The 26,374-nt window shown below is 68.8% G+C and overlaps 1 protein-coding gene across 1 annotated transcript; it reads right to left on the reverse strand.

Annotated features, from left to right (window-relative positions):
• Window positions 1-26,374, reverse strand: CFAP74 (cilia and flagella associated protein 74). Its single transcript, XM_036460821.2, has 34 exons — window positions 26,358-26,374; window positions 22,845-23,015; window positions 22,081-22,191; window positions 21,731-21,833; window positions 21,094-21,251; window positions 20,054-20,249; window positions 18,959-19,123; window positions 18,009-18,182; window positions 17,471-17,589; window positions 16,488-16,554; window positions 16,155-16,244; window positions 15,549-15,713; window positions 13,917-14,037; window positions 12,787-12,857; window positions 12,239-12,361; window positions 10,855-10,976; window positions 10,073-10,201; window positions 9,127-9,214; window positions 8,520-8,693; window positions 7,860-7,993; window positions 6,466-6,742; window positions 5,157-5,252; window positions 4,406-4,560; window positions 3,928-4,062; window positions 3,476-3,585; window positions 3,334-3,389; window positions 3,124-3,243; window positions 1,796-1,951; window positions 1,482-1,611; window positions 1,140-1,294; window positions 876-1,008; window positions 641-771; window positions 354-488; window positions 1-250 (listed from the first exon to the last, which is right to left on the reverse strand). Exons 1-34 carry the CDS (start codon window positions 26,372-26,374, stop codon window positions 149-151), a joined length of 4,389 nt encoding a protein of 1,462 aa, XP_036316714.1. The 3' UTR covers window positions 1-148.

The raw sequence follows: 26,374 nt of genomic DNA on the forward strand, positions 1-26,374 counted from the left end.
TGTGGGGCTGGGGCCCCGGACATGGGGTCACACAGGGCTGCCCAGCAGAAATGCCAGTCCCAGGCCCATGAGAGGTCTGGTCTGGACCACAGATGGGGGCTGCGAGGGTGGGCAGGAGGGTCCAGGGCCCTGCAGAGGCCCTGCGGCCTCAGGGCCCGGCCAGCACCTGGGCCAAGAAGAAGACCTTGTAGGTCTCCTTCACGTCCCCCCGGAGCTGCAGCAGGGCGGACGTCATGAGCGGGTGGTCCGGCTGGAACGAGGGGGAGGGGGACAAACAGCCAGCTGAGGCCTGTCCACCAGCTCCCCCGTCCGCTGCCCCCTGCAACCCCGGCTCCCGCGGCCAGAGCACCTACATCGAAGTCGGCGGGCGGCACCCAGGAGATGTTGAGGGTCCGGGTCTGGCCGCGCTCCACCGAGCCCTTGGAGGGCTCGATGGTGAAGCCCTTGTGCTGCAGGGCGGCCAGGCTGTCCAGGCTGAACTCCACTGTCTGCGGGAGCGGAACAGAGCTGCTGGGCCGGCGGGTGGGTGAGGGCGCGGGCAAGGGCGAGGGCACCCAGCTCCGCCCGCCCTCCCAGCCTGACCAGCAGGGCTGGGTCAGGGCTGGGCTGCCCAGCAAGAGGACTGGCGCAGGGTGGTCACCTTCTTGGCGGACAGCTGAGTGGTCCTGATGCAGCCCACTTGCAGCTCGCGTGTGGCAGGGGGCGGCGGCGTGTCCGTGTCCAGCTGAAGGTAATCCAGGGTCACCAGGATGGGCTTCAGCTCCTCGGGTTCTGGCGTTGGTGGGGGCGCTGGTTGGGGCCGGTGGGGGCGGAGGGAGGCCCTTCCCACTACAGCGGCCCCCCGTGGGGTGGGCGGGGGGACCTCAGAGGCTCACCCTCCCTGCGCTCTGGACTGGAGGAGGGGATGGTCGTCAGCGACTCCACGGGCACGTCCAGGGGGTCCCCGCCCTCCACGAACATCATGTGCTCGCGGGCTGCGCCCCGCAGCAGCATGTCCTGGGACACTTTCTGGGCGACAGAGCACAGCGCCGCTCGCCGGTGGGGCCGGGGGGGCAGGCCGCTAGTCCCCACCCCACCTCCCAGGCTGGGGGCCCTGGCTCAGGCCCCGCCTCCACAGGCGGCAGCGCGGGCGGCAGCACCTTGTCGAAGAGCAGGACCTGCAGGCGGTCCGAGAAGTACAGGCTCTCATGGTCGGGGCTGAAGGTCACGGTGAAGTCCTGCGTGGCGCCCGGGTCCAGGATGCCCGCCACCGGGACCACGCTGAACACGCTCTGCCCGTTGTGGTTCTGCGTGCCTGCAGGGGCGTGGCTGTCACAAGCCCCGTCCATAGTCCCCTCCCCTCCTCTCCGGGCCCCTCCCCTCCCCATAAGGTCCCGCCCCAGGCCCCAGCCCCTCCCCATCAGGCCTCGCCCCAGGCCCTGCAGACTCCGCCCACAGCCCCATAGGGCCCCGCCCCCAGGCCCCGCCCCCCAGCTGCTCACCCACGATCTGGGTCCTATGGGCCCTGGAGGTGAGGAACCGTGGCAGCCGCTGCAGCTCCTCCTGGCGGGAGCTGGACAGGCTGGCCAGGCGCACGGAGAACTGGATGGGCAGCGAGGAGTTGTTCTGCAGCTGCAGGGACCGGGCCTGTGAGCACCCCCAGACCGTGCCCCCCTGGGCAGTGCCCCCAGGCAGGCCCCCAGCAGGACCTTTGGGTGTCCTGGTTGGAGGCTGTGGAGGGAGGGCTGCCTGCCGGTGGGGGGCTCCCTGACCCTGCGGTGCCCCCCCCACAGCCTGGGCAGGGCAGGGCCGGCACCTTGAAGATGGAGGAGACGGACTCCCTGGCGATTACGTAGCCCATATTCAGCACGTCCCCCGCGATGGAGCAGGTGATCATGGAGGCCACGCCGGTGCCCACGAGGGTCAGCGTGAGGGTGCCCCTCTTGGTGATGATGTCCAGCGTCTCCTGGGCCTGCGGACATGGGCCCCTCAGTGTGGACACGGGCCCCTCAGCGCGGACACGGGCCCCTCAGCGCGGACACCACATCCCTCAGCGCGGACACCACATCCCTCAGTGTGGACACGGGCCCCTTAGCGCGGACACGGGCCCCTCAGCGCGGACACCACATCCCTCAGCGCGGACACCACATCCCTCAGCGCGGACACGGGCCCCTCAGCGCGGACACGGGCCCCTCAGGGCGGACACCACATCCCTCAGCGCGGACACAGGCCCCTCAGCGCGGACACCACATCCCTCAGCGAGGACACGGGCCCCTCAGGGCGGACACGGGCCCCTCAGCGCGGACACCACATCCCTCAGCGCGGACACCACATCCCTCAGCGCGGACACCACATCCCTCAGCGCGGACACGGGCCCCTCAGCGGGGACACAGGCCCCTCAGGGCAGACACGGGCCCCTCAGCGCGGACACCACATCCCTCAGCACGGACACCACATCCCTCAGCGCGGACACGGGCCCCTCAGCGGGGACACAGGCCCCTCAGGGCGGACACGGGCCCCTCAGGGCGGACACGGGCCCCTCAGCGCGACACGGGCCCCTCAGGGCGGACACGGGCCCCTCAGCGCGGACACGGGCCCCTCAGCGCGGACATGGGCCCCTCAGCGCGGACACGGGCCCCTCAGCACGGACACAACATCCCTCAGGGCGACACGGGCCCCTCAGAGCAGACACGGGTCCCTCAGCGCGGACACGGGCCCCTCAGCGTGGACACGGGCCCCTTAGCGCGGACACCACATCCCTCAGCGCGGACACGGGCCCCTCAGCACGGACACAACATCCCTCAGGGCGACACGGGCCCCTCAGAGCAGACACGGGTCCCTCAGCGCGGACACGGGCCCCTCAGCGCGGACACGGGCCCCTCAGCGCGGACACGGGCCCCTCAGCGCGGACACCACATCCCTCAGCGCGGACACGGGCCCCTCAGCACAGGGCGGACACGGGCCCCTCAGCACAGGGCGGACACCGGCCAGGACCCTGGCGGAGCTCCGTCTCAGAGCGGCAGCCGGCCTGTGCTGGAGCCGAGACTGCTCTGCCCGCCCGGTAAAGCAGCGGCCCACCGGCACAGGGGGCTGGGCGGGCAGGGGCATGGGGTGTGGAGGGCGGCGATGGCGGTCAGGACTCACCAGGGTGCTCTCGAGGGGAGCGAAGGACAGCACCAGGTCCTGGGTCTCCCCGGCAGGTAGCATGTCCATGGGGTTCAGCAGGTGGAAGGGGCCGTTGGGATTTAGAACAGAGAAGTCCAGCTGAGGGCCGGAGTCAAGGGTGGCCAGAGGCGGGCGCAGTCCCCCCCGGAGCCCCCCTCCGCAGGCCCGCCCTGAGCTGGACAAGGATACGGACATGTCCTCGGAGGAGATGTTCTGGATGGACACCTTCTTGGATACCCGGTGACCTGAAACGGGGTCGTGGGGGCAGGTGGGTACGGGGCTGGGTTCCGGTGGGGGTGGGGGTGGGGGGCTGGGCCCCACGAGGACTCACCTACAGCCACGTCGCCGAAGTTAGAGATGGTGTTGCCTTTGTCTGATGCCACGATGATGGACGGAGCCACCGCCGGGCACCACAGCTCCAGGAACAGGGTGTTGTGGGGGCTGCGGGTGGGCGGGCGGGTACTGATGGCCCTGTGCCCGGCCCTGGCCCCACTCCCACCCCAACCCCTGGCCCTCGCCCTGGCCCCACCCTCTCACCCTGTCCTACTCTCTGTTCTCCTCTCTGTCCTCCTCTCTGTCCTCCTCACCCTGGCCCCAGCCCCTTGCCCTGGCCCTCACCCTGGCCCCAGTCCCTCGCCCTTGCCCTCGCCCTGGCCCCACCCCCTTATCCTGGCCTTTGCTCTGGCCCCACCCCCTCGCCCTGGCCTTGCGCCCTGGGTGTGGGCTGGGAGCAGAGGAGGAAGAGGGACCTCTAACTGGCTACCCGCCCAGGCCGAGCTGCACCTGAAGCTCAGGGGCTCCGTGCCCTTCTGGTCCTGGATGTCGCCACTGGCCACGACGCAGGGGACCACGATCCTGTCAAACCGGCCCTGGAACGTCCTGGCCAGCGTGGCCCGGGCTGCCTGGTACTCCTCGGGGCTGGAACGAGGCAGCCAACATGCCTGCACCCGTGCCCCACGCCCCTGCCCCCTCCCCGCACGGGGCACCTGCTCGTCAGGCTCGGGTCACAGGGGCACATGGGCTGTGCCAGTGCCGACCGGCCAGCTGACTGCCCACCTCCCAGACCCCTTGTCCCGCCCAGGCGCCCGGCTAGGGAGTGGGTTCCGGGGCCCAGGCTGGCGGGTGACCCGGCCCACCAAGCTCTCTGGGGCTCCCTCTATCCGGGCGGGCGGGGACACGCCAGGAGGGGTGCTGGGGCCGAGGCAGGGCCTAGATGTCCAGCATGGGAGTCCGTGGGGAGTCTGATGGGCAGCACGCCCACCTGAACTTGAGCTCCTGCTGCTTCGGCGGGTGGGCAGGGTGGGCCGAGTCCTGGGCCGGATGCTCCTGGCTCAGGTGCTCCCGGCTGTGCATGCGCAGCAGGGACATGGACAGCTGCCGCCGGTCCCTCCGGGGGTTGGTCGTCTCCCTGTGCAACTGGGAGGCGAGAGGCGGCTGAGGGCAGCCCCAGCCTCCAGGCTGCCAGTGCTGGAACCCGGTGGGGTGGGGTGGGGGATGGGTGTGCGGGCGCCCTCACTCTAAGTGGCTCCCTCAGGAAGACGGGAGGGGCTGGAGCAAGCAGCGGGCAGAGCCCCGTCCTGACCATCCCCGGCCAGCACTGGGCCCGAGGCACCAGAGGGCACAGAGCCGCCGGGCGGGGTCTGAGTGGCGCTCAGGACACAAACAGCACCGGGAGCGCCATCCAGGTCCAGCCAGAGCCCTCGGCAGGGTCCTCCTCGCCCTGCAGGTCGAGGCGGCCTGGCCCTGCGTTGGGCCCTGGGGCCATTCTCGCACAGCCACTCTCAGCGGCGCCCCCTCCTATGGACCTGGCTCCTCCGCTATGTCCAGTCCTCCCTTTGCTCAGACCGGGAGGCCCCACCTGCTCCGGAGCCACCTCTGGGGTCCCCCCTCGGTGGCTGCTTTCTTGGGAGGAGGGGGGGCCTCCCTGGGACAAGTCAGCCCTCCCGCCCGGGGTCTTGAGGGCGGGGAACATTCCGGAGCCTTGTCCCCACCTCAGGGTGGCCACGCCCCACTTTGACATCCCTGTCTTTGCTCTGGGTCTGGAAGGCTTGCTGGCGGATCACCTCGGTGGACAGCACAGGCCGGAAGGCCACCTGTACCAGGCATCTCTGGGGGAGAGGGTCGAGGGCAGAGCTGCCCTGATGGCACCCTGCCCACCCTGGTGCCCACCTCCCGCCCTGGCCCCCCGCTGCCCGCCCCAGCACCCGCTGCCCCAGCTCCCTGACTCCCCCCAGGTCCTGCGAGCTCCCTGGTGAGCGCCTATCTCCCTGGGGGCTCAGGGTGGCATGCCCCCTCCGGGAAGCCCTCCCTGACCACTCCTCCTGGGAGGCAGGGGGGCTGCTGGGCGATCCCAAGCCCACTCTGCCATGTGGGTCGGACCCACCCGCCCCGATGTGGACAAGGAAGGAAACTGTTCTCAGCCCAGAGGTGTGGGGCGAGTTCCTGCCCCTCGACCGCCCATGACCAGCACAGCGGCTTCCCGAAGCTCAGCAGCTCCCTGGGCTGTGATGCTAAGGTGCTCGACCACGTTGGGGGGATGAGAGAGAAAGGGAGAGACAGGAGAGAGAGGGGGAGACAGGAGAGAGAGGGAGACGGAGAGAGAGGGGGAGACAGGAGAGAGAGGGAGACGGAGAGAGAGGGAGAGACAGGAGAGAGAGGGGGAGACAGGAGAGAGAGGGGGAGACGGAGAGAGAGGGGGAGACAGGAGAGAGAGGGGGAGACAGGAGAGAGGGGGAGACGGGGAGAGAAGGGGAGACAGGGAGGGGAAAGAAAAGGAGGAGGAGAAGGGAAAGAGCAGGGGAGAGGGGGGAGGAGAGGAGGGAGGCGGAGCGGTGTCCTGTAATACCCCAGGCTTGACGTCCCTAAGCGTATTGTACCGTTAATGCCATGAGTTTACATAACCCTCCTTTCTGGAACCCAGGGGGCCCTGCACCCCCACCTCCATGTGCCCTTCACACAGTCCTCTCAGCAGCCCCCACCTTTCTGAGGTCAGGAAGTAACTCAGAGAGGCTGTGAGGACCTGGGGGGTGGGGGGGACCCTGGAGCAGCCCAGTGGACAGGCAGGCACTTGTGCTCCTGGAGACCAGGCCTCTGACCCCCCCTGGCTGCCCGGCCCGAGCCTGGCCCGAGCCTGGGAGACAGCGTGGCGGAACGAAGCCACACGTCAGTCACGGGGACCGGACCCCCAGGCGGGGCTGGCGTCTTCCTGGCTGAGCTCGCGGCCACGGCGGCCCCTGAGCTGCCCGGGCTGCGGGCCGAGCTGACCCCACCGGCCGTGTCGGGGGCAGAGCCGGGCCGTGGTGCCCCCCGGCCCACACCCACCTTTCCCGGCAGCACAGTGCCCACCGAGGGCGAGATGGTGATGGGCGAGTCGGGGGGCAGCAGGAACTGGAAGGACGTGGGCCCCACGGGGCAGGTGTCCTCCGAGCCGATGCGTGGCACCGAGTGCGTCAGCGAGTTCATGCTCAGGTGCGAGTTGATGACGTACAGCGAGGCCACCGACATGTCGTACAGGGCCGTGGCCGCGAACTTCACCTGATAGTGGGACAGCTGCAGGGGCGGGTGCACGGCCACGGCCCGGCACGTCATCTTGAAGCACCTGCGGGCGGCCGGGCGCTCGGGGTCAGCGAGTGCCGGCTCGGGGTCGGCCCTCCGCACCGGCCCGGGTGGCTCTGAGCCGGCGGCTCGAGCGGGGCACCAAGGAGGGACGCAGGGCCACCGGCTGGCACGGCCCCGACGTCCACTCCGTGCCCGTGGAGGCTGTGGGGCAGCTCTGCCCCCCCCCCCGGCCTCCGCCTGTGCTCCCCTCAGCTCGGGCCTCGTGGGCGGGTTCCCGTCTGTGCCCGACCGGGGACTGAGCCCCCCCGTGGCATTTCTGGAAGAAGCTCTCACAGCGGAGCACGTGGCCAGGGCTCTGTGCACATGTTAACGGACAGTTAAAACTTCAGCCACCGGTCACTAAGGAGCCGCTGCCAGCTTATCTGGTTCCATGTTTATTATCGTTAAGTAAGACAGAGAGACCGCTCCGTGGTGTGAGCACAGGAGCCTGGTGGTGGGCCTGCCCTCGGGGTTTTAGCCCGGAGCTCCGTCCGCACCTCCTCAGCGCAGAGCCACAGCCGGCCCGGCTTCCACCCAATGCCCGTGCCAGGGTGGTGCTGCCCGCCACCCCCATGGCCTCCACTCCCCCTGAGGCACTCATTCGGGCATGGGCAGCTGGGAACGGGGTGAGGCGTCAGAGCCACGTGTGACATGTCCTCCTCTCAGGAAGGGACGGACGTGTGGCCTCATGCCTCCCGCGGGAACAGGTGCCCCCTCACCCCCGCGCCTCTCACCCCGTGAATGCCTTTCTTTAGCCATGAGCTCACATGCAGCACGTCTACCGGCAGGATTTGGGTCCCCGCCTCTGGCAACGCACTCAGGCCCTCCATCATGCCCTCATGTGCACTCACACACAGCACACACACACATTCACCAACATGTGATCACACTAGCACGCCACACGGGCCCACACACATGCACACACTCACACATGCCCACCACACACATGTACACATACTCACACAAACTCACACATGTGTCTACTCTCACATGCACACAGGCACACCAAACACTCATACACATGTCCACACACGCGCACACACACCTACCCTCAGGGGTCTGTGCCAGGTCTGAGGAGCCCGTCGGCCCCTCACCGCCCCTGCCCCGCCCTGACTCACCGGTTGATCTCCGACTTGCAGACGAGCTCGAAGTTGTACTCCTTGGCCTTCGTGGGCTGGAAGATCAGGTCGAGCTCCAAGGTCTCCAGGGGCAGGATCGTCCCGAAGCCGTCGTTGGGCTGGATGTCCACAAACTGCCCAGCATCATGGCACCAAGAGAACACACACACACACACACACACACACACACACACACACGTCATGAGAGTGCGGGGCACGTGTGGGGGCTGGCGCGGCAGTGTGTGACGTGTACGTCGGTGTATATATTAGTGTGTGAGCACGCCTGTGTGCCTGTGAGCACATGTGTGTGCTATCAGTGGACAGTGAGGTCTACAGAGGAGCAGCTCCAGGAGGGGACGGGCAGCCAGGAGGGGCCTCGTCTTGGCTGCCCTGCGGACCAGGCAGGCCAGAGCTGGGCAGGAAGGGGGCAGCAGGTCTGGAGCCTGTGGGTGCAGTGGCCAGAGAAGGAGAGAGGAAGGGGTGGAGGAAGGCGGGCTGAGGCAGCGACAGGGCAGGAGGGATGGAGAGAAGACGGAGAGAGAGCAGGGCAGAGGAGTGGGAGGGGGAGGCGGCTTGGACTTCCATCAGCAGTCACCTGACCCGGGCCCCAAGCTTCCTGACTCAGCCCTGCCCCCATGCCTCCCTGCCCACATGACGCACCTTGGGGACCCCGACGAACCCAAACTCCTGGGGTAGGAGGGACAGGTTGCAGACGCTGATCTGGGTCCGGATGGCCTCGTAGATGGTGCAGTAGCCAAAGTCCACCTCCAGGGGGCATAGCTCCAGGTCCGAGGTGGTGACGGTGGCATGGACAGTGAACTCCACGGGCTTGACCTAACGGGCAAAGGGCCAGCGCATCCCTCACGCTGAACCCCTTTAGGAACCCCTCTCTGCCATCTAACCTGCCAGGGCGTGGATGCAGCTGTAACCGAGGTGCCAATGGGAGACGTGGACTGAGCACACGTGGCACAAATGTGTGTGTGTCCTGAGGATGTGCATGCCGTGCTCTGTGGTCTGAGTGTGAGGTCAGCGCGGGTGTGAGTGTGAGCAGGTGTGTGAGGTGTGGTACATGGGGTCTGGGTGCTGGGACTGCCGCAGCCTGGGGAGCCCCTCGCCCCGCTGACCACACACACCCGCTTCCTGCACCTCCCCTGCAGGATTGTCCCGAAGCCGTCATTGGCCTGGTGACGGGGAACCCGCAGGGGGCCCAGCTCCCAGAGCACCCTGGCTCCCCCAAACACCGGCTTTCCAAGGAGGCCCCCCAGACCTGGTCAGCCACGCGGATTGTCAGCGGGGCCTCCAGGATCCGGCTCTCCCTGTCGAAATACTTGCCGGCGTCCTCGGGGAGAGAGTGTCTGCAAGAGACCAAGCCACTGGCATCAGCTCTTCTCCCTTGTATTTCGGGGAACGACAGTGACACTGACCTGAGTGGTGCACACATGCACACGCATGCACGCGCGCGCACACACACACACACACACACATGCACGAGCACACATGGACACACACACACACTTGCACACACACACACGTGTATAATTGATTCCAGAGAGGAAGGGGGAGGGAGAGGGAGAGAGAAACAACAATTAGCTGCTGCCTGCACGCTCTGACAACCGGGCCTGTGTCCTGACTGAGAATAAAACTCGGGACCCTTCAGTGGGCAGGCTGATTTATTTTTTATGTAAATATTTCTATTTAAAAAAACCTGAGTGGTGTTTTTCAATCCTGCAATTAGCTCTGGCTGGGGAGCTCCGCTGGTTAGGGCAGTGGTCAGCAAACCTCGGCTTGAGAGCCAGATGCGGCTCTTTGGCCCCTTGAGTGAGGCTTGGCGTTAGAACCATTTCTTCAAAACAGACTCGCCCAGGCCGAAAACCGACGTCAGTGCACGGGCCATGGAGTTCCAATCTCACTGAATGTGTGTACACGCACGTTTTGTGGAAGAGCCACACTCAAGGGGCCAAAGAGCGGCATGTGGCTCGTGAGCCGAGGTTTGCTGGCCCCTGGGTTAGAGCATTGTCCCATACACGGAGGTTGCAGGTTTGAGCCCGGTCAGGGCAGGGACAGGAAGCAGCCGGTGAGGGCAGCAGTAAGTGGACAGCAGCGCTCTCTGCCCTGCCCTCTCTGAGATAAACAGGCCACGGGAGAGCCACGGCTGCAGGCAGCACAGGGCATGGGGAGCTACAGGGCCCCGCCCCGCCCCGCCCCGCGCTCACCGGGGCAGGAACTTGAGCTGCACCGAGTAGGACGACAGGGCCTGGATGTAGCCTGTCTCGGGCAGGAGCTCCATGTGGCCCCGGAGTTCCTTGCACACCTCGAACTTCAGGCGCAGGGCTGCCTTTGACCTGCGGCCGGGGGGCGGGGAGGAGCCTGACCTGGGGTTCACCGCCTGCGGGGCCTGCCGGCTCTCACCACCCGGCCTGGTGGTCGGGCTCCCCCACGCCAAGCTGCGCCTTGACCTCACTGCCAGGGTCTGCCCACCCGAAGTCAGGCGAGAGGTCTCGTGAACGAGAACACCACGACCGGGGCACAGCCCTCGCAGGTTCTCAGGACCCTGAGGCTTCCCGGGAGGGCCCTGCAGGCAGGCGCTGGTGCCGGGCCTGGAGGCGTCGGGGTGACAGGGGACCCTGTCTGACCAGCCTCTGCCCCCTCCTGCCCAGGCACAGGCTCTGCGGGACGCTCCAGCTCCTGGGGGCCAGGCTGTGGCCTGGGGCTGCAGCCCCGTGAAGTTCTGTCCCTGCTCCCAGCTCCCAGCTCAGGTCCAGCCAGAGGACCCAGCGTGCCCACCCCACCCTGTGGCCTGCTCCCCGTCACGGCTGGTCCCTGGTCTCCGGGCTCCCTTCCTCGGCTCCCCCACAGGCCTCGCAGCTGCAGGAGAAGGGCTGTCCCGGTGGGTGGGACCTGGGACTCAGGCCGGGGACCCCTGGGCCCTGGAAGAGCTCCCAGAAGCGCCTCAGGCTTCTCCCGACCCAGCCGGCTGAGCCCACGGCGCGCTCACCGCGTGTGGACCTGGATGGTGTCCTGGTACAGCCGATCGAACATGCAGATCTTCAGGTCCACGATGGACTCGGGCACCCAGACCGGCACGTCGACCGCCACCCCGGTGACGTGGAAGTGCAGCTGGGGGGGAGGGGACGGAGGTCAGCACTGGCCACGCGGGGACAGGGACTTCTCAGCGTGTGACTCAGAGAAGTCTCTCTACTGTGAGAATTCCCAATCAGCCCGCCCGGCGGGGCTCAGGGGCTGAGTGTCGACCTCTGAACCAGGAGGTCAGGGTTCGATTCCCGGTCGGGGCACAGGCCTGAGTCTCGGATTCGATCCCCACCGTGGGGCGTGCAGGAGGCAGCGAGTCCATGATTTTCTCTTGTCATTGATGATTCTCTCTCCCTCCCTCCCTCCCTTCCTCTCTGACAGCACGGTGAGAGGGTGTGGGAGGGCCTGGGAGAGGCACAGCACGTGGCAGTAAGCAGGGGCCTAACGGAGCTGGGAGCTGGGAGCCGGGAGCCGCCTGCAGAGAGGAGGGCCAACAGGGGAAGGGCAGGGAGGGGAGGGGGATGGGAGTCACGGCCAGCAGATCTGCTCATCATCTGCAGTCACCCTCACCTCTCACCACAAACAAAACTTCAACAAATTAAAAAAGAGAGCTAGTGCACGTGTATCATCTGAGCAGAATTCCAGACGCAAATGATAAAAAGTAACAAAAAAAATTTCAACTACTTGGAAATTAAAAAAAGACATTTCTAGCAATTTAGAGCAAAGGCTGTGTGTATGAACACACGTGTGTGCACACGTTTATGCACGTGTATGGACACACATACATGTGGACACATGCATGTGACGGTGTGCTCACAGATGTGTCCATATGTATCTGGACAGACATGCATGTGGACACACACCCATGTGGACACACACCCATGTGGACACATGTGTGCACATGCTCGTGGGCATGTGTGTGGGTCGGGAGAAGCCTGAGGCTTCCCAGGAGGGCCCTGCAGGCAGGCGCTGGTGCCGGGCCTGGAGGCGTCGGGGTGACAGGGGACCCTGTCTGACCAGCCTCTGCCCCCTCCTGCCCAGGCACAGGCTCTGCGGGACGCTCCAGCTCCTGGGGGCCAGGCTGTGGCCTGGGGCTGCAGCTCGGGCTACATCCAGGCCCTGTCGTCCTACTCGGTGCAGCTCAAATTCCGGCCCCGTGAGCGCGGGGCGGGGCGGGGCGGGTCCCAGGCGGAGAGCAGGGCGGTGCCCTGTAGCTCCCCATGCCCTGTGCTTCCTGCAGCCGTGGCTCTCCCGTGGCCTGTTTATCTCAGAGGCTCTGGGTGCGAGCGTGGAGGCGTGCCATGTGGCGGGGGAAGGGCGCCAGGAGGCGTGCAGGTGAGGACACTCACTGTCGGGCACTGCTGGTTCTTGAAGGTGACCTGGAAGTGGCTCTGCACAGTGCCGGGTGTGACCGGGGAGAAGATGACGGGCACTTTGATGGAGCTGAAGGGGCCGATGTAGCCCTCTGTGACCTGACGAGATGGTGCGGCTCAGGTTCCTGCTTCACGGCGCCCCCAGGCCTCCTGCGTGTCCCGGAGGGCAGTGGGGGCAGCGCCACAAAGCCTGCTCGGCCTGGTCCTGCCCCCACCCCCACATGCTCCCCCAGCCCAGCACTGCTCTCCTCGATGACTGCAGGCCTTGCACGTACTCACACACATGCACACACGCACACACGTGCATGTACACAAACACACGCATCCACACACTCATGCACACACGCCGCCACAGCTCAGCAGGCTCTGCACCCACCACCCGGCCTCGCTGCCCTTGCTCTGCCGGACCCACTTGGGACGGAGCTGGCAGACAGCACTGCCCAGAGGCTGCCCCCACGGCCGTGTCGGCTGGACCCGGGGAGGCCGCTGCCGCGACGGCACGCGGCCCGGGAGGCCTCGCTCACCTCCCCCAGCATGATTTCCATCTGGTCCTCGTTGGAGAACATGTGCAGGATGGTGACCACATCCTCTGACTCTAGAAGAGGAGGCGCTTCGAGGTGAGGACTGGCCACGCAGAGGGAAGCTGTGCCCACCCCAAGACACGGCCCCCGACCCTTCCCACTGACCCAGGGGCCTGGGAGCTGGTGCTGGGGGGAGACCCTCCCTGCTCTGCATCCCCTGCTGCTCTGAGCATGGGGGCACCTGGGACAGGAAGGGGGCACCTGGGAGAGGAAGGGTGGCACCTGGGACAGGAAGGGGGCGGGGTGCTCTGCCCAAAGCCCCGGTGAGGGGGAGGGGGCGCAGCAGTCTGAGAGGAGAGAGCACTTAGCCAGTCTTTGGGGTTCACTCCAGGCAGAAGGGGGGACAAGGACTTGGGAGGTTTTGTGTTGAGATGAGCAAACAGCAGGTGTGTGTTGAGGAGCATGGCCGGCGAGAGGGACCTAGTGAGGGGAGGGCGGGCTGCGGGCTGCGGGCTGCGGCCAGGGCAGGGGCAGGGGCAGGGGCTGGGGCCGGGGTGCCGCCCAGGGCCCAGACGGGGCAGTGGCTCCCCACCGTCTCGGAGGATCCCCCCATGCCTGCCGTTGCTGGGTGACCGGGTGACCTGTGGCGGGGAGGGATGGCTGAGTGGGAAGAATTGGGAAGGGAGGCAGGAGCCGCTCTGCCTGCTGGGCCGTCCCCCTCAGCGCAGGGCTGGGCCGGGCCAGTTGCCCCGTCCATGTGCTCTCTGCTCCGAGCCCGGGCCCAGGGCTGTGCCTCCAGCGACCCTGCCAGGGCCCCAGGCCTCCCCTCTGCCTCCCCCCGCCTCTGTCCGGCTGCGCCCCAGGCCGGCACCTCATGTCCCGTTCGGACCTTCCCGAGGGGAGGCGGTGGCTAAGCCACGTCCGCCGCCCTTCGCCGACGCTTCCTGTGCCAGAGTGAGCCCTTTCCGTCCCACTGGCCGCACCGCAGGGCCTCCGGCGGCTCCTCCGAGGCGGCCGCCATGCTGCCCGCTCACCTGGCTGCTCCGTGGTCCTGCCCCCTCTTCACCACCCCCGTGCCGGCTCACGTCCACCCCCCGCACACGCCCACACCACACACATGGCCGTGCCCTCACCTGGGCTGCGCATCTGGTCCTGCTCCGTCAGGTAGGGCTCCGGGCCGACCACCCGCTGGTCAGAGTCGGCGGGGAAGACCTTCTCCAACATGCTCCGCTCATCGTAGGTGAACATGCTGCTCTACGGAGAGCGCACACTGTGCTGGCGTGTGCACCGCCTCGCCCCACACAGGAGCTCAGCCCGGCCTGAGCTGGCGTGTGCACTGCCTCACCTCACACGGGAGCCCCGCCGGCCTGGGCGGGTGCTGCTGGCTCCTGCCATCTGATGGTGCGGCTAGTGCCAGCTCCAGCCCCCAAGGCTGGTCCTGGCTCCTCCTCGGAGCCCACAGGCGCTGGTGCCCGCCCTGGAGCCACTGTGTGCTCCTCTCGCCCCCTGCCCCCCCCCTCCCTGCCCCCCTCCCTGCCTCCCGCTCAGGATGTGAGGCTCCTCTCCTGGCCCAGCCCCACCCCTGCTTCCCACCCTGAGCTCACTGCCCCGCCCGCTCTGCTGTGCGTGCAGTGGGGAGACAGTGCCGCCCGGGGCCCAGACGGGGCAGTGGCTCCCCACCGTCTCGGAGCCCCCCCATGCCTGCCGTTGCGGCTCTGGGGCCACAGAGCCACAGAGAGGCACCGCTTGGGGAGCTGCTGCCAGGTAGGCAGATGCCCCTCAGAGAGTGCAGAGCTGGCACCCTGAGCACCCCGAGGGCTGGCAGGTGCCCATCCAGCTAGCCTGGCCTGTGCCCTCCTCACCCACCATCCCAGGCCCTGCTGGGCGGGGATCACGCCCCAGGCCTCCCACCTCTGCCCCCAGCCGCCCCACCGCTGCCTGGACCCCATCCCCGCCGCCAGGAGACTCCACGGAGACGTGGACCCTGGTGGACAGAGCTGCATGGGCTCACGCTGCCACTGCCTTTCGTCTCTGTCACTCCTCACACGAGGGTGTTTCTCCCGCTGGTTTCTTACAAAGAGCGAAGGGACAGGGGAGAGAAGCATCAAGGTGAAACACCGATCGGCTGCCTCCCACACCCGCCCAACCGGGGCCGGGTCCAACTGCAACCCAGGCCCATGCCCTCGGCCGGAGCCAGGCCGTGGCCTGTCCATGCCCTCGGCCTGAGCCGGGCCGTGGCCTGTCCGTGCCCTCGGCCGGAGCCGGGCCGTGGCCTGTCCGTGCCCTCGGCCGGAGCCGGGCCGTGGCCTGTCCGTGCCCTTGGCCGGAGCCGGGCCGTGGCCTGTCCATGGCCTCGGCCGGAGCCGGGCCGGGACCTGTCCGTGCCCTCGGCTGGAGCCGGGCCGTGGCCTGTCTGCGGGGGCCCGCATGGTGCTTCTCAGAGGAAAGTGTCACAAACTCTGACGAGTGTCTTAAAAGGTTGTTTCCCTCCCCCATCAGCACCCACCACGCGCCCGGGAGCTGGGTGCGGGGAGCTGTCTGTGGCACCCATGAGGGCCCATCTGCACAGCCCTGTGGGCGGGGAGGCCCCACTGGACTCGGAGGCACATGAGGCCAGGCTCTGAGGCTGGGGCCACCGCAGTGCTGCCACCTGCTGGAGCGGCACTGGCCCTGCGACACTCATCCTTCACTGCTTCCAGGGGCATCTCCTGCTCAGAGCAGGACGCCTGACCCCCTCCCCCCGTGCAATGGGCAGGGGCACTCACCACTTGCAAAACCGATGGGCCCATCTCCAGCTCGCAGGGCTCGGACGCCAGCTGCACCCGGAACCCGGTGCCCAGGGCCCCGACATTGGACAGCGTGATCACCCGGGACGCTGTCTCGCCCACCACGTAGCTGCCGAAGTTGATGAGCTCCTTGTCCAGGGACAGCTGCCGAGAGACCAGGGGAGGGTGGCCGGGCCAGGCAGCAGCCCGCGCCGAACCCACCTGTTGTCCAAAGCCTGGGGGAGCAGCCCTGGGGGAGCAGCTCTGAGGGGAGCAGCCCTGTGGGGGGAGCAGCCCTGGGGGAGCAGGCTGGCGGGGGAGGCGGGAGTGGCAAAACGGGTGAAACGGGTCCAAGGTGAGAGAAAGACCAGGCACACATGGGGGACACAGCAGGGGCTCAGTGACTACTAAATGGGGAGCCCCAGGGTTGGTGAATAAGTGGGGGCCCCCCAGGGCTGGCGACTAAGAAGGGGGGCAGGGCTGCAGAGCGGACAGCCAGAGGGCTCCCCAACCCTGGGGAGTGTGTCTTAGGGGAGGGGGGTGCGACGGAGACCCACATGTCCCCTCTGTGCCCCCCCCCAGGGCCCCCCGCCCAGCCGGACGCACCGAGCACTTCTTGATGGAGCACTTCAGCGGGACAGAGAACCGGCCTGTCTGCGCCAGAAACCAGATGTGTCCCTCCAGGTCCTTCTCCACCTGAGGACGGAGCGGCAGCGTGAGCCTCCGTGACGGCCGCGCACAGCCGGGCCCTGAGGGTGGTACGGCCGCGGGGCCCCTAGCAGACCCCGACCCAGAAGGCAGGGCTTGCCCGGAGGAACGAGATCGGCTTTTGGGAACCAATGGGGCAGCGGGCCTGCGGGAGCCGACGGGGCCGAGCCCGGAGCTGAGGAGCCGAGGACCGGCAGCACCCGCCTCACCCTCGCCCAGAACCGAACTCACCATGGGCTTGAAGGTGACCAGCACTTCACAGGACATGCCGGCCGACATGGGGCCGGGGGGGTCGAAGCTGCGGGCAGACACAGGCAGGTCCCGAATCATCTCCCCGCACGGGATGGCACGCAGCACCCACATGACCACATGCAGCACCCACGGGACCACACGCAGCACCCACGGGACGGCACGCAGCATGCATGGGGAAGGCATGCAGAGCTTAGCTCCCTGAGGGCGGCCCCTGCGGGGACCGTGCCCTCCTGCCTGCCTCTCCCCCCAGCTGCGCCCACACCTCCCAGGACTGGCCCACAGGGTGCCCCAGCATGAGTGGGTAGGTAGGTGGGTGGAGAAGGGGGGAGAAAAGCCCCAGGGGACCACAGCCTCCGCTGGCCCCAGGTTAGGGCGATGCCAGACAGGGAGCCCCATGGCAGGGAAATTTCCAGAAACAGGGCTGCAGCTGCCCAGGGGACGTGTCGGCGCCCTGGCCTGGGTCTCGGTGAGAAAGGTCTCCCTAGAGGTGGGATGCAGTCTGTCCTGGGTGGGGTCTGACCGAGGGGCCCTGGGCAGCGGGTCCATCCCTCTCTCCCCCTGGGAGGACAGGCCCCGGGAGGCTGAGCAGAGGCTGGGGCAGCAGGACGTGGTAGACAGGAGCCGCGGCGTGGGGTCAGAGCCCACAGGGTCCGGCCCGGGAAGGAACGAGGCCGTTTGGAGGAGGACTCGGAGCTGAGCTTTGAGGAACGAGGAGCGTGAGTGGGGGCCTCAGGGAGAGCGTGGCAGCCGCTGTGCAAGGCACAGAGGGGGGCTGAGCGTGGGGCCGGGCGGCCCCGGGGGAGCAGCTGTCCCAGATCGGAGCCCGGAGCCCTGGGCGGGTCTGAGACCATGAAGGGCGGGGGCTGGGAGTGGGGGAGATGGTAGAGGTGGAGAGGGGGAGACAGGGGGGACGGGGAGGGAGGCGGGAGCCGGGGCCTGAGTGGCAGGCCCTCCGCCCTCACAGGATGCTGACGAAGTCCCGCAGGTGCTCGTCCACGCCCTCCAGCTTGCAGTAGTTGATGGTGTAGGTGGCGTTGATGAGTGTCATCTTCTTCTTGTACACTTTGCCAATGTCGAAGTCCTAGGGGCACTGCGGTTACCCTCGCCGGGAGGCCGAGCTGGCCGGCATGGGAAGGCCCCCCCGTCACGGCTGCCCCTCTGTGGCCCCGGAGCAGGGTGAGGTGCCGGACTCGCATGAGCCAGCTTCTGGGGCCCTGGGGGATTCGGGGGGGGGGGGGCTGGACAGTGTGGGCCCAGGCTGGGTACGTCCTGGCGCCCGCAGCCCCTCCCCCGCAGAGATGGACCAGGCCTGTCCTTTCCCTTCTCAACAGGACACTCAGAAGCCACGCCCTTTGAAGGCGGGCTGAGCCGGTTACCCCTGCTCCAGCTCCTGGTGCCTTCCTCTCCCCAGGTCACCCCTGCACCCGGCCCCGGGCACCCCCCTTGGCCGGTCACCCCTGCACCCTCCCCGCAGCGGGTACCCCGCCCCCGACAGGTCACCTTGAAGTGGATGAGCTTGGGCTTGCTGTTGAAGGGGCAGCCCTTGAACTCGCGGCCGGAGACCACCTGCTTGTGAATGATGCCTTCCCGCAGCTGCTCCATGGTGCGGGCCAGGATGTCCTTCTCCATCTTGGTCCCCCGCACCGGCTTCCAGTCCACGTCCTCCTTGGGCCCCTTAGGGTCACAGGGACAGAGCCTGGGCCGAGGGTCATTGGGGAGCCCGGCGTGAGCCAGGTGGGCGCCCCACTTCAGAGGGAGAGAGGACGAGACCGGCCAGGGTCCCGGCAGGTCTGGGGAGAGCGGCAAAGCGGCGGTTCTTTCACCAAACTCCCCTCCGGGCCTCCCGCCTCGGGAGCCAGGCCAGCCCCAGGGTGGCCTTCTGGAAAGTTCTGTGTGTCCCAGCTGAGGAGCTGGCTGTCCTGCTGCCCTCGCTGCCCCGGCCGGCCACCACCTCCCTGGGCCTGGCTCCTGTCTGGGTCCATCAGCCCAGCGTCCCCGGGACTGGAGAGGCTTTGCCTTCCCAGCCACGGCACGCGTCTGCGTGTGGCCTGGCCGTGGCCACCGGAGCGGGGACAGAGCCACGGCGGTGGCCACGGTCCTGGGAGCGCACTGGGCGGCCTGTCCAGTGGCGCCTGCTCCTCAGGGTCAGGAGGCTAGGGCTCGGCAAGAGCACATTCCTTGAAAACGGTGCTCAAGGGGCAGTCTCAGCTCATGCCTTTTCCGGAAATCCTCTCCCGAAGACGAAGCGGGACAAAGTGGGGATCGTCCCACAGCGAGCCCTGACCGCGTCCCTGCAGCCCCCAGAGGCCGGGGAGGTCCGGGTCCTGGCGTGACCTTCGCCCCAGGGGGCCGGCCGGGGGGCTGGGGGAAGCAGGGGCACGGGGGCAGGAAGGGGATGAAGGACGCAGCCTGTGTCCGGCCGGGAGCACCTCACGCCGCAGAGCAGGTACCTGCTGGGACTTGTAGCCCTTGTTCCAGAGCCCGGCGATCTCGGGTTCCGCCAGCGTCTGGTGATCCCAGCTGGGGCTCCGCAGCGTCCGGGGGTCGCCCTGCATGGACTCGCTGGAGGTGGACGTTATCAGTCGGGTGTGCTCGAGGGGGGAGCTGTCGTCCTCCTCCTGACGGGGGAGACGGGCCGGTGTAGGGATGGGACCAGCGGCAGCGAGGACACGGGGTCAGGGCCTGGCGCTTCCCATTCCGGCGGCCAGGGCCCCGTCCGCCAGTGTTCCCACGTATAGGGGCGTGTGCGTCCACACTGCTCTATGTCCCCCCACCCCTGCCCCCCCACACCCACGGAGCAGGCTCTCCCTGGTAGCTGTGCCCGACCGGCCCGACCATGAGCTGCCCGCATCTCTGGTTTTCCCGGAAGCGCCGGGTGGTAACAGGACGGAGCTGGGGCTCCAAGCCGGACAGGATGTCGGACAGAGGTCAGGGCCCAGAGAGGGCCGGGTGGCTCGGGAGGGGAGGAGGGCAGGTGCCGGGGACCCAGTCAGGCCTGGGAAACAGGAAAAGACCGGAAATGCCTGAGAGTGCTGCTGGCAGCCGGTGGTTGAAGCCAGTGACCTGACCTTCAGGTGCTGGGGTCACAGCGGTCACAGCACAAAATCGAAAGTGCCCGCCAGGCTTGGGCGGGCTCCTGCCTCCCGGCCCCACTGGAGGGGCAGAGACAGCCCCGGTCAGGGTGGGGGGGGGGGGCGGAGAAGAAAGCGCCGTCTCTGGCCCCGCTGTAACCTGCCTGTGGGGGAACAGGCACCGGCCGGCCCTGGCCCGTGACAGACCTTCTGTCTTGACCTGTAAACTGGGGAGGGGAGCGGCCTGAGCCGAAGCTCCCGTGGCTGCTGAGTGCCGGTCCTAGGTCCCGCCCCTCACCCCTGTGCGTCGCCCAGACAGGCCGGCCCCCAGGTGAACACACGTGGCCGCCGCCCACCTGCTGTGACCCAGAGCCGCCCCGAGGGGACCACGGGGGCCAAAGGGGCGGGAATCCTCGGCCTGGTTCACGCAGGGAGGCCACCCATGTCCCCAGGGCCCTGTGCCCGTGGGCTCACCTCCGGGCCCACGGCTTGGGGCGTCCGCCCCTCGCTGAGGTCGGCCAGGTACTCCCAGGTCTTAGCCCGCAGGGAGGGCGGGGCGGGGGCCTCGGCGGGCGGGGATGGCGGCCGCCTCCTGCTCTCCTCGGCCTCCTCCTTCAGGAGCCGGCTCACGATCTCGTGCTTCCGGAGCCTCTGCTTCTCTTCGAAGGCGCTGGGGACGGCGGCGGCTCAGAGCAGGCCTGTGGCTGGCCTCCCGCCCTCCTGAGCACAGGCCCCGCCGGCGTCCAGGCCTGGCCCCGCTCCGGGGAGCCCAGGCCTCGAACCTCCGCCCGGTCCGGCCCCACAGCACACAGGGCCTCAGCCCTCGCGAGCTTCCTGCAGCAACCGGGGTGCCCCACGGAGTGCCCACACAGGAGGCAGCCGCAGGCCTGAGCTCCTCGCGCTCTCTCTCTCTCCAGCTGCTCCTGCCCCCTCCCCCCTCCTGCCCCGACGAAGGGACTGGCGGGGGGGGGGGGGGGGGGGGTGGGGGTGGGGCAGAGCTGCTCCGGGCCCACCAGGAAGGGGTGATGCTCAGGCACCTGGGCAGATGCTAGCAGCTGTGGGGAGGGGGAAGAGGGGGACAGGCTGGAGGGGCGGGCAGAAACCTGGGCCCGAGCGAGCACTCCGGCAGGGTGCTGGGTGGGCGGCTCCTGGGGCCACCTCTGGGGCCGGTGCCTGGGAGCTGTGGGGGGACCCGACAGGGCGCAGGGGCTGTCTCGGGGTGAATGACAGCACGCCGAGCTCTGGTCTGGGCGGCCGGAGAGGGATGCCCTGGAAGCTGAGCACTGAAGAGACGGGGGGTGGGGGTGGGGGGGCAGGGAGGGCAGGCTGGTGCTGGGAGCAGCACCTGGGAACCAGGCAGTAAGCTGAGGGCAGTGCCCGGCACAGGGCACAGGGTAGTGGGGGAGGGACCTGGGCAGGGGGTGGAGGAAGGGCTTGGCAGGACCAAGGCGGGCTGGGGCAGAAGCAGAGGCCCCTCTCACCCCCCCCCACCAGGCCGGCCCCTCCGGCCTCACCGTTTCTGGGCCTCCAGCTCCTGGCGCCGGCGATGGTGGTACAGCTGCTTGAAGGCATCGCCGCCGCGGGCCTGGATCACCTGCTTCTCCGCCTGGGCCCTCTGCGCAGCCTGCCTGGCCTTGGCCTGGCCCCACGCCTGGAACTTCCGCAGCGTCTCCTTGGGAGCAGAGTACACGGAGGGCACAGCGTTCGCAGGGCACGCACACCTGCACACACCCGTGCACATGCACACGGAGCCCCTCCTACAGACCTGGTCCATACGGTGTGTGCCTGCCCGCCCGCCCGCCCGCCTCCCTGGATGCTCGCTCCTGCCTCTGACCATCACCGAGGCCGTCCCCCTCCCCCCACTTCCCCTGGCCTAACGGCACCTCCTGAGCCCGGGTCCCCTCCTCCAGGGAGCCCCGACATTGGAACCCGTCACAGCCCCCCACAGGCCAGGCCGTGGGGGCGGCCATGATGCTGTCCTCTGGCCGACCTGGGTCTGATCAGGAGGCTGGCCGGATGCCAGGTGTGTCCCCAGGAGTACGGAGTCCTGAGCGGACGTGGGGGCATTCGGGGGGCCGGGCAGGAGGGGGGCACTCTGGGGGGCCGGGGCAAGAGGGGGTGAGGCTGGAAGGCGGGAGCAGGAGGCCCTACCCGGTTGGCGGTGATGCTGTGCTTCAGGGCCAGCACGGCGTCCATGCGCCTCTGCACGTGCTCCATGGCCGCCCGCTCCCGCTGCCGCTCCTGCTCCTGCACCCTGGGGACGGGGCGGCCGGTGACCGGCAGCCGCGGGGACGGAGGGGAGCCCATGGGACCGGGGGGCGGGGACAGGGCCTGCCCTGGACACTTGGGCCAGCAGCCCGCAGCAACGCGCACTCGTTCCCGTTGGATGAGGATGACGAGACTCGGCGACAAAGGGAGGCCGGCCCCACACCCAGATTCCCCCCGCCCGCCTGCCCGTCCCCTGCCCACCCGCCCCCCTGCCTGCCCGCCAGAGGAGGCACCTGCCCAGCGATGCCTTCAGGAACATGACCGCCACCCGGTGGTTCTTCCGGGCGTCCTCCACCAGCTTCTGGTGCCGCAGCCCGTGCTCCTTCTGCAGGTGCGTGGACCGCCTGCGGGACACACGCACGGCTCGCCTGCGCCCGCCCCGCCGGACGGGACGCAGGTCCGGGAGCCCAGGGAGCCTGGGTCCGGCGGGGGGAGCCCGACACCAGGACCAGGTGGGTGAGGACCTGGGACTTAGACCACACGGGCGGCAGAGAGGTGTGGCCTGGGGTTGGTTTTTAGAGAGTGGGGGCCCCTGATGGAGACAGAGCGCTGAGTGAAGAGGGGTTCACACACACCCACACTCACACTCACTCACACATATGCATTCACACACTCACACCCACACTCACTCACACATATGCACTCACACACACACACCCACACACATACCCACACACTCACACACTCACACACACCCACATACATACGCACTCACACATAGGCGCGTGTGCACACACACATACACTCTCACACACATGCACTCTCTCTCTCTCTCTCTCTCACACACACACACACACACACACACACACACGTGTGCATGCACAGGGGCCAAGGAGGTCACACATCCTCCAGGGGGGTGGGGGTCCCTGGCTGGGACACACCTGCTCTCTCTCCTCACAGCCAGGGCGGGGCCTCGGGAGGCGGGGAGCTGAGGGGAGGGGTCTGGGGGGACGTGGACGTAAGGGCGGCGGCAGGGACTTGGACAGGCCAGGCCCACCTGACCCGTAGCAGCCGGTTCCGTTCCGACTTGCCCCAGGCCTCCTTCTCCTTGGAGAGCTGCTGGGCCTCCTGCACCAGCAGGCTCCTCCTCTTGGCCTCCAGCTCCTCCCGCATGGGCTGCAGGCCCTCCGACGGGCCCTCCAGCAGGGAGGGGTGGTACAGGGCGCTCCTGCAAGAGGGGGGCTGTGTGGGGCGGCCGCCGGCCGGCAGGGGCGCCCACTCACTCGTCTCCCTCAGCCGGGCCGGGACTGTCCCTCCAGGTCTCCGGCTCCCAGAGGAGGCGCGGGCACCTGGCCGGAGGCGGCCCCCACTGCACCGCACGGCGAAGGGGAGGACGGAGGTGCCTCAGAGCCGGTCCCGGGCCCCCATCCCACTGAGACCCCAGCCCCGCTCCCCGTGACCCCCATCCCACTGAGACCCCAGCCCCGCTCCCCGTGACCCCCATCCCACTGATATCCCAGCCCCGCTCCCCGTGACCCCCATCCCTCTGAGACCCCAGCCCCGCTCCCCGTGACCCCCATCCCTCTGATATCCCAGCCCCGCTCCCCGTGACCCCCATCCCACTGAGACCCCAGCCCCGCTCCCCGTGACCCCCATCCCTCTGAGACTCCAGCCCCGCTCCCCGTGGCCCCCATCCCACTGATACCCCAGCTCTGCTCCCCGTGACCCCCATCCCACTGATACCCCAGCCCCGCTCCCCTGGCCCCCATCCCACTGAGACCCCAGCCCCGCTCCCCGTGACCCCCATCCCACTGAGACCCCAGCCCCGCTCCCCGTGACCCCCATCCCCTGAGACCCCAGCTCTGCTCCCCCTGGGCCCCATCCCACTGAGACCCCAGCCCAGCTCCCCGTGACCCCCATCCCCCTGAGACCCCAGCCCCGCTCCCCGTGACCCCCATCCCACTGAGACCCCAGCCCCGCTCCCCGTGGGCCCCATCCCACTGAGACCCCAGCCCCGCTCCCCGTGGGCCCCATCCCACTGAGACCCCAGCTCTGCTCCCCGTGGCCCCATCCCTCTGAGACCCCAGCCCAGCTCCCCGTGGCCCCCATCCCACTGAGACCCCAGCTCTGCTCCCCCTGGGCCCCATCCCACTGAGACCCCAGCCCCGCTCCCCGTGACCCCCATCCCTCTGAGACCCCAGCCCCGCTCCCCGTGACCCCCATCCCACTGAGACCCCAGCCCCGCTCCCCGTGGGCCCCATCCCACTGAGACCCCAGCCCCGCTCCCCGTGGCCCCCCTCCCCTCTGAGACCCCAGCCCCGCTCCCCGTGACCCCCATCCCCTCTGAGACCCCAGCCCCGCTCCCCGTGGCCCCCATCCCACTGAGACCCCAGCTCTGCTCCCCGTGGCCCCATCCCTCTGAGACCCCAGCCCAGCTCCCCGTGACCCCCATCCCACTGAGACCCCAGCTCTGCTCCCCCTGGGCCCCATCCCACTGAGACCCCAGCCCCGCTCCCCGTGACCCCCATCCCTCTGATATCCCAGCCCCGCTCCCCGTGACCCCCATCCCACCGATACCCCAGCCCCGCTCCCCGTGGCCCCATCCCTCTGAGACCCCAGCCCCGCTCCCAGTGGGCCCCCATCCCACCGATACCCCAGCCCCGCTCCCCGTGGCCCCATCCCTCTGAGACCCCAGCCCCGCTCCCCTGGCCCCCATCCCACCGATACCCCAGCCCCGCTCCCCGTGGCCCCATCCCTCTGAGACCCCAGCCCCGCTCCCAGTGGGCCCCCATCCCACCGATACCCCAGCCCCGCTCCCCGTGGCCCCATCCCTCTGAGACCCCAGCCCCGCTCCCCTGGCCCCCATCCCACCGATACCCCAGCCCCGCTCCCCTGGCCCCCATCCCACCGATACCCCAGCCCCGCTCCCCGTGGCCCCCATCCCACTGAGACCCCAGCCCCGCTCCCCGTGGCCCCCATCCCACTGAGACCCCAGCCCCGCTCCCCGTGGGCCCCATCCCTCTGAGACCCCAGCCCCGCTCCCCGTGACCCCCATCCCACTGATACCCCAGCCCCGCTCCCCTGGCCCCCATCCCACTGAGACCCCAGCCCCGCTCCCCGTGACCCCCATCCCACTGAGACCCCAGCCCCGCTCCCCGTGACCCCCATCCCCTGAGACCCCAGCCCCGCTCCCCCTGGGCCCCATCCCACTGAGACCCCAGCCCAGCTCCCCGTGACCCCCATCCCTCTGAGACCCCAGCCCCGCTCCCCGTGACCCCCATCCCACTGAGACCCCAGCCCAGCTCCCCGTGGGCCCCATCCCACTGAGACCCCAGCCCCGCTCCCCGTGGGCCCCATCCCACTGAGACCCCAGCTCTGCTCCCCGTGGCCCCATCCCTCTGAGACCCCAGCCCCGCTCCCCGTGGCCCCCATCCCACTGAGACCCCAGCTCTGCTCCCCCTGGGCCCCATCCCACTGAGACCCCAGCCCCGCTCCCCGTGACCCCCATCCCTCTGAGACCCCAGCCCCGCTCCCCGTGACCCCCATCCCACTGAGACCCCAGCCCCGCTCCCCGTGGGCCCCATCCCACTGAGACCCCAGCCCCGCTCCCCGTGACCCCCATCCCCTCTGAGACCCCAGCCCCGCTCCCCGTGACCCCCATCCCCTCTGAGACCCCAGCCCCGCTCCCCGTGGCCCCCATCCCACTGAGACCCCAGCTCTGCTCCCCGTGGCCCCATCCCTCTGAGACCCCAGCCCAGCTCCCCGTGACCCCCATCCCACTGAGACCCCAGCTCTGCTCCCCGTGGGCCCCATCCCACTGAGACCCCAGCCCCGCTCCCCGTGACCCCCATCCCTCTGATATCCCAGCCCCGCTCCCCTGGCCCCCATCCCACCGATACCCCAGCCCCGCTCCCCGTGGCCCCCATCCCACCGAGACCCCAGCCCTGCTCCCCGTGGCCCCCATCCCACTGAGACCCCAGCCCCGCTCCCCGTGGGCCCCATCCCTCTGAGACCCCAGCCCCGCTCCCCGTGGCCCCCATCCCACTGAGACCCCAGCCCCGCTCCCCGTGACCCCCATCCCTCTGAGACCCCAGCTCTGCTCCCCGTGGCCCCCATCCCACTGAGACCCCAGCCCCGCTCCCCATGACCCCCATCCCCTGAGACCCCAGCCCCGCTCCCCGTGGCCCCGCTTCTCCGGGGGGGCCGTCCTGCTGCCAGCCCTCAGGCGGCGCTCACAGGCTGGGCAGGACCTGGACACTCGGAATGTCAGCCGCTGAGCGGGGCATGGCCGCTCTTCCCCGCGCTCCGGCCGACCCAGAGCCCAGCCCTGGTCTCAGACCCGGCCCCGCTGCGGGGTGGGGACAAGGGGGAGGGATGAGGCAGGGTGGGCGGCCGGGACCCCCGAGTGGCCTCTCCCCTGGGCAAGCCCAGCCCCGAGGGCCGCCCCTCTCCGCCCAGCGCTCCTTCCAGTCTCTGGGGTCCCAGCCTTGGGGACGCTCCCGATGACCCTCGCTGGGCCTTCTGGCCACTGGCTTCCTGCCCTGTGAGTCCATCGGTCGCCGCTTCTCACCTGGCTTTGCTGTCCAT

Source organism: Pipistrellus kuhlii, unplaced genomic scaffold, assembly GCF_014108245.1.
Source record: "Pipistrellus kuhlii isolate mPipKuh1 unplaced genomic scaffold, mPipKuh1.p scaffold_m20_p_34, whole genome shotgun sequence".
Classification (NCBI taxonomy): Eukaryota; Metazoa; Chordata; class Mammalia; order Chiroptera; family Vespertilionidae; genus Pipistrellus; species Pipistrellus kuhlii.

Bases quoted from the DNA above. Each gene is read 5' to 3' on its own strand.
- CFAP74 (XM_036460821.2), bottom strand. The intron at 16,555-17,470 runs GTGAGGGCGGAG...GTCTGCCCGCAG, and splicing joins CGGGACTTCGTCAGCATCCT to CTTCGACCCCCCCGGCCCCA. The intron at 9,215-10,072 runs GTGAGCGCGGGG...GGTCTCTTGCAG, and splicing joins CAGCTCAAGTTCCTGCCCCG to ACACTCTCTCCCCGAGGACG.